The following is a 6,963-nucleotide window of genomic DNA, read 5'->3' on the forward strand; positions in this document are numbered from 1 at the left end:
GGGCGGTTGGATGGGATTCACGGGGCGGTTGGATGGGATTCACACCTCCCTGCCTCTGCTCAGGCTGCCCCTCTGCCTGGATGTCACCTTCCCTGGAGAATGCCTGCGGGGCGGCCTGTCCCAGCTACCATGTCGCCCCCACGCCTTCCTCTGTGCTCCTGTTGATTTTGGTTCTTATCCTCACCTGTCTGGCCCCCTTCAGACCCTGAGCCCTTTGACCTCTCCACACCAGGCCCAGGCTGAGGTCAGGCCGGGGTTCAAATCCCAGCCCCACACTCGCATGAGCCCTTGGGCTTGGCGGGCTATTCCCCCTCCGGGCGAGGTTCCGCACTGTAAACAGCTGGCTTTCAGCATCGCTTCCAGGAAACTTCTTGATCAGGAGACTTCTCTCTGTAGAACACTGTCCCCTTCTCCCACTTCGGAAAGCCCTGTGGGGTCCCCACCACCTGGCCTCCAGGAACCATCGGTTCTAGGTCCTATGGGACTATGGTCACTGAGCTCGAGCTGGGCACATCCCCCCGGCCACATGGCCCTCAGCCCAGATGTCCTCACCGCAGCATGAGGAGGCGGAGGCCGGCGGGGGGTGGGGTGGGGGAGCCACTGCCACTTCTCCTGCAGCCCCGCCTTCCCAGCGAGGGGTGCGCACTTCTGGGTGCTCCCCTGGATGTGGCTCCCCTAGGCCCTGCTCGCTGCTCAGAGGCCTTGAGCCTCGGAGTCCACTTGGGCCCCAGCAGCCCGTGGCTACTCAGCGGGGCCAGCACTCCCACTAATGACTCCTCCTCCCTCTCAGGCCACTGAGGGCTTCAGAGAGGCCAGGACAAGGACCCTGTCCACGGGCTGTGCTGCTCATGCTCCCGTGTCCCGTGTCCCGTGTCCCTCTACTTTCCCACTGGTCTCCCCTGGAAACAAAGCCGCTGGTCTCTAGGCGAGTCCCCTGGGACATGGGGTCTGCACAACTCACCCCCTGAGATGCCTGTGGGTCCCAGGGCAAGACCCACATCTGAAAAGATGATGTGACCTTCCCTCCCATGAAATGAAGAATAAACCACCACTGAACTGTAAGGCACAGGTAGGGTCTGACCTTCCCGAGCTGCGGGTCACCTTGACGCTTCTGTTTCATAGCACATTTTTGCTAAACATTTTTTTCCTCTTTTCCTAGATGCACCACGTGCTTGGTCTGCTGCTGGGTCGTCTGGCATGGGAACATGGGCTCTGTGGCCAAAAAAACGGGGCAGACACTGTCCACGCGGTCCCCCTTGTGGAGCATCGCAGAGCAGCCCATCAATGATGAAAGGCCCCGATAAGTCCCGCAGTACAGAAACCTGTTCAACAATGTTTTCCAATGTGACTTGACCACAGACTCTCCTCCGCCATTTTCAATTAAAAAATATTTTTAAAATTAATTTCAGAGAGGGAGGGGGAGGGGAGGGAGAGAGAGAGAGAGAGAAATGTCAATGTAGGAGAGAATCTTTGATCGGCTGCCTTCTGCACTCCCCCTACCAGGGATTGAGCCCGAAACCCGGGCATGTGCTCCGACCAGGAATTGAACCGTGACCTTCTGGTTCATAGGTCAATGCTCAACCACTGAGCCATGCCAGGCTCTCCCCCTTTTAACATATTAACCTCTAGCTAACACTACTTCTTATAAAACGCTGGCCTAGAAATTCTCGGGAAGGTTTTCCCAGCTCAGCAGGCAGGCAGTGCTGACCTGAGACTCCTGGGAGGCCTGGAGGGTGTGGGGCTGACTGGGTGCTCTGGGCGGAGGTGAACGGCTGAGGTCCCATCAGCCTGCTGGGCTCTGAGAGGGTGTGAGAGCTGTGCACCTCCCTGGGTGCCCCAAGCCCAGCCTGGGCCGCCGCAGCGGGCGGAGCTGGTTGGCAGCCTAGGACAGCCCCCTTACCTTACTGGCTCCTGGCAGCAGGTGCAGCTTGACATAGGGGTCTGCCAGCCCGTTGTGGTCCATCGGCTTCAGGCCCTGAGCAGAGAACAGCAAAGGCCGTGAACCGGGCGTTGGGGACACAGAGCAGCTGGGCCTCCAGGCACCAGGTCAGCAGGCACCCCTTGTTCCCCAAGCACCGGGCTGAGTCCATTCATGACCCTCCTTCACAGCGGCCCCCCACACTCTAAGGAGGGGGGAGTGAGGATGCTGGTGTCGTCTCCCCTCCCCCAACATCCTGCCCAGGGCAGCCTTTCTCTTCCCATCTCCTTATCACGGAGGCCTGGCCACTCACCCAGCTTTGGTCAGGCCCCTCCTTCTTCCTAACCTCCACCCCCAGCTCCCCACACAGAACTTCCCTCGCTGACCCTACATCCATTTGCCCGTCTGTCCACGCAGCCACACGCTGCCCTCTGGGGCTGTAGAAAAACGTCCTGCGTCCTGCAGACCAGGCCCAGCCTCTCCCGGGATTTGCCACAGCTCCCTGCGTGCGTGTCTGTGGAGGCCACGCAGCGAGCCGGCCGCCCACGGAGGTCCCTCCACGAGAGGGCAGCCCTCACTCACGCTGGACAGTCCGTGGGCCCAGGGAGCCGGGAGCCCTGAGCAGACGGGGCTGAGCTGACCTCACGCCTGCTCCCGATTCTGAAACTGCATTTTCTCCTCCTGGGCTGGTGCGCAGGGCAGCAGGGAGGCAGGTGTGGCGTGTGCAGGCCGAGCTGGCAGCCCCGGCTGAACTGCTAGTTGGTTGCTCATGACCAGGCCCACCTCGAAGGGGGGCTGTGCCCCTCTGCCCCTGCTCCCACCTTGGTTTAAAGGAGCTCCCAGGTGGGCACGCCCACCGCCTGCTCTGCTCTGGGAGGGGGCACACAGGCTGTAGAGCCAGGCCGGCCTGGCAGCTCCTGCACTATGAACTGGGTAAGGGCGGAGGTCCCGGGTCTCCTGGGCCTCAGCTTTAGCGTCTGTCAAAGGGGTGAGCAGCTCTCACCTCCCAGGGCGGGAGTGAGAGTTGAGGAGGTGATGCTGACCCAGGGCCTGGACAGCAGGGGGCTGCTCCCCTTTCCCTACGTGCTAGCTCCCCCCTCTCCCCCGGGAGAAGCCAGAGGAGGGTGGAGGGTGGGGTGGGGTATCTGCGCTCTGCCCTGCCCTGCGGGCCAGCTCTGGGCCGAGGCTGGCTCTGAGGCCCTGTGTGCACCACGGCAACCAGGTGGCCTTTCAAACACAAGGCCCTCTCCCAGCCTCTGGCCTGCTCCCAGGAAGTGCCTGGGCTGGTGGTCTGTTAATTTCCTTAGTTCCTCTGTGGGAACGAGGCCCATGTGCCCATGCATGTGGGTGGGTGCCTCCCCCGGCACCACCCCCGGGACAGCACTAGGTACTGAGGACCTGATCGTGTACGGCTCACCCTCCACGCAGGTGGGGGTGATTAACCCCATTTTACAGATGAGCAAACTGAGGCTGCTGTGCTTACTCAGGGGGGAGGTGGCCAAACTAGGGGCCAGGCCAGGCCATCGGGCTCCTCCCAGAGTCCCCTGAGGGGCTCTGCCTTGTCAGCCCTGCCTCAGCCTCCTCCCCAAACCACAACCCCAGAGCCGCAGCTCCTCCCATCCCTGCGACACCCCCTGCCCTGCAGGACTGGGTCTAAGCAGGTGAATGACCTGGAGACCGGGGAGCTGCCACGGCTCAGGGTCCTCCCACCCCCCACCTCATATGTGTGCACACAAGGTGCCCAGAGACCTGTACACACACGTCCATACCCCCCAGCCCCACACCTGCACAGCCCCTCTGGGGCCAGGGAGGGAAGATGGGCACACAGTGCGGGAGGGCCCGGTGTCTGGGCTGGGGAGCAGGGGTGCTCTGGCCAGAGTGGCTGGCAGCCAGTGCCCATTCCGTCCCCAAGCCTGGGCACCTGCATAAAGCTGGTGGAGGGAGAGGGGAGGCATCTGTTCGAACTCCGCAGTCTGCCCTCCACCTCGGCACAGCTGGGGTCACCTCAGCTCTGTTCCAGGGACAGGTCTGGAGCCCCTGCCCCGCGAGGCTGGGCGTGCCCACATCACTGCCCGCGCAGCCCCCAGGGGACGGGCTCGGGATGGAGTGTGCAGGTCTCTCGGTGCCCAACGAGGGCCCGGCCCACAGTGGACGATACTCACCGCTGCCATGGCAGGCCAGGGGGTGGCCCGAGTCGGGGGCGGGGGCATGGCGGGGGCAGTAGCAGGCAGCCTGTCCCGCTGGGTGGGCAGAGCCACGGCGGAGTGGGAGGGCGGGCAGAGAAGCTGGCAGGGAGGGGGGCCTAGGGGCACCCTTCTCGCTCCCAACAGCCCCTCCCCAGCTTAGGGGCCTCTGTCCCCTGAAAGCCCCGCCCAGGCCTCCCCCCTCTTCTCCTCCTCCCCCCTCTCTGGTCCTGCTCCTTCCCCAACGCCTCCCTCTGCAGGGCTTTTAAGGGCAGCTGAGATGATTTAGGCAGAAATTCCCTCCCTGCCCTGCTCCCATGCAGCACGGACACCACCGGGCCGGACAGGAAACGGGAGGACTGGCCTTCCGCCTCAGCCCCTCCTCCGGGAGCCGGGCCTGGGATGCGAGCCGAGGCCTACCTTGGCCTTGCTGATGGTGCAGTGCAGGGCGTTGTTCTCCTGGTCGTACAGGAGGCTGAAGTCCAGCGTGCCCAGGGCGGCTGCGGACAGAGGGGGGCTCAGGTCATGCATCGCTGCACGGGGAGAAGCGTCACCCACCTTCGTGGGATCGGACAAGGGGCCAGTGCCCACAGGGCCTGCCACCAACTGGGCACCTGCCGCCCGCCAATCCCTCCACCAGCGTCCCAGCCCCTCCACGCCCCACCTTCTAGATGAGGGGCTGCGGCCCAGACAGGCTAGGTCAACCACCCCCGTCAGAGTGAATAGAGGCCCGAGTCAGACCCCGGTGGTCAGCTGCACAGCCCTGGCCCCTAACCTCCGCACCGTGGAGTCTAACCTGTGGCTGGTCCGTGTGGCACCCACAGGTACTGGGCACTCAGCTGCAGGAGTTCCTGCCCTTCAGCAACTGACAATCTGGGTTCCAGCCGCAGTTTCCCTCTCCCGTTAAATATCACAAGGATTGTGGGAGACGGCAGGAGACAGGCTTGGTGAGGCTGCAGGCCCGGGCAGTCTGGTTGGCTGATCTCCTCACCCACCTCCCAGCAACACTCGGGGTGCAGCTCCCTGGTCTCTGGTCCCTTGGGGGCCTGGGCAGGCTTTGAGGAGCCAGCTGCGTCCTCATGCTGTCACCACCAAGCCCATGAGGCAGCGGGCGATTCCCAAGGGCTGGGCAGAGAATGCAGCAATAATTGGGCGCAGCTGCCACTCCCGGGGGCAATCATGGCAGCTGTGGCCTCCCACGTCGACGTGGCTCCCGGCACGAGGATGAGCGTTGTGGTGGGGGCAGACCTCGGGGCAAGCCTCTGGACCGCAGAGTGCACACTCATAGCATGTCTTCAGAAGCCCAGATCCTGCTCGAAGGCTGCTGGGCTGGTCAACTGGCACCTCATTCATTCATTCATTCCTTGCCGAGTGTCTACATTATGCACACTCTAGGGATGAGATACTAAGGCCTAGTTCCCGCCCCCAGGAAAGCACGGCTTGATGGGAGGAACAGATGAAAAGAATTTGCCATAACAGAGTCTGGTGGGCCAAGAGGGATGGGCGATGCTTGATCCTGATGTGAATTGCGGCTATCAGGGAATGCTTCCTGGAGGAGGGGGTGCCTCAGTGGGGCTGGGAAAGGGGCATTCCAACCACAAGCCAGCCAGAGCGTTGGGGGCGGAGTGCTGGAGTGGTGCTGGGGGAGGTCAGGGCACCCAACATGGACTAGACTAGATCCAACTATGGCCCGCCAGCCAAGTCCGGCCACGCCCACCCATTTATATCCGAACCACAGACACCTGCTCACTGTAACAAGGCAGAGCTGAGTAGATGTCACAGGGACCATACTGCCCACAGATCCCTGGGCTCACACAGGGGCCCAGGCCTGGCAAAGTTTGTTTTTTTAAAAATATATTTTATTGATTTTTTACAGAGAGGAAGGGAGAGAGATAGAGTTAGAAACATCGGAGAGAGGATCATTGATCGGCTGCCTCCTGCACACCCCCTACTGGGGATCAAGCTCACAACCCGGGCATGTGTCCTGACCGGGAATGGAACCATCGAACCGTGACCTCCTGGTTCACAGGTCGATGCTCAACCACTGAGCCACGCTGACTGGCCTGACAAAGTTTTGGAGCTGCAGAGAAATGGGCAAATTAAGGCCTGGGCATGTGGAGCTGCCCTTCATTCTGAGGTGATGGCACCGAGTCAGGTGTGCCTTGCTCTGTAGCTCCTCACCCAGGATAAGGCACCCCGCTCAGCATCTCTGTTCTTGCCTGGCGGGCACACGGCCCTGGGTTCAAGTCCCGGCTCTGCACGTCCTGGCTGTGTGACCTCTGACAGTGTATCCAGCCTCTCTCTGCCTCAGTTTCCCCTGCAAGATGGAGACGCAATAAGATCCACCTCCCAGCACCGTGCTTTAAAACACACCTGGGACACGGAAAACGCTCAGCGGATAATTATAGACGAGCAGAGCCATTTAGGTGACTTTTCTAGAAAACTGTACTTGCCCCGCTGAGACACCTTCTGGAATGAACTCGTTCCAAACTGGATCACTCCCCTCCCCGGCTGGTGAGCGTGGAAGATACAACTGGCCACTTGCGCTTTCCTGAGTAACCTGAGTCATGGCTATGACGCCGGTTACTGTTCTGCGTCAGTCACAGCACAGACACGGAGCGGGGGGGGGGGGGGGGGGGGTAACATAACTTGACACACCATCCAGGCCTCGCCACCGCCATCCCGATAGTTTCTGCCCTACAGCCCACCGCTCCTGAGATGTTTCGTCTGCTACTTATATTTAAAGAGCCCCCCCTTGTGAGACAAGTCCCCCCTAATGAATAATAACTTGCCCCTCCCTCCAAAACCGGGGAGAATTGCCGGTAAAAATATGTCTCAAATAAAGATCATCAGCGCCCGTCT

General features: G+C 61.4%; 1 protein-coding gene across 1 annotated transcript in view; it reads right to left on the reverse strand.

Moving 5' to 3' along the window:
* DOC2B (double C2 domain beta) overlaps window positions 1-6,782 on the reverse strand; it is a 25,106-nt gene extending 18,324 nt beyond the window's left edge. The window contains 4 exon segments of the mRNA XM_023762835.1: window positions 1,901-1,975; window positions 4,522-4,601; window positions 4,898-5,183; window positions 6,777-6,782. Of these exon segments, the coding sequence (XP_023618603.1) occupies window positions 1,901-1,975; window positions 4,522-4,601; window positions 4,898-5,183; window positions 6,777-6,782 (447 nt within the window).
* Between the last annotated feature and the right edge of the window lie 181 nt (window positions 6,783-6,963).

The sequence above is a fragment of the Myotis lucifugus genome, unplaced genomic scaffold (genome assembly GCF_000147115.1).
Source record: "Myotis lucifugus unplaced genomic scaffold, Myoluc2.0 scaffold_262, whole genome shotgun sequence".
NCBI classification, from domain to species: domain Eukaryota; kingdom Metazoa; phylum Chordata; class Mammalia; order Chiroptera; family Vespertilionidae; genus Myotis; species Myotis lucifugus.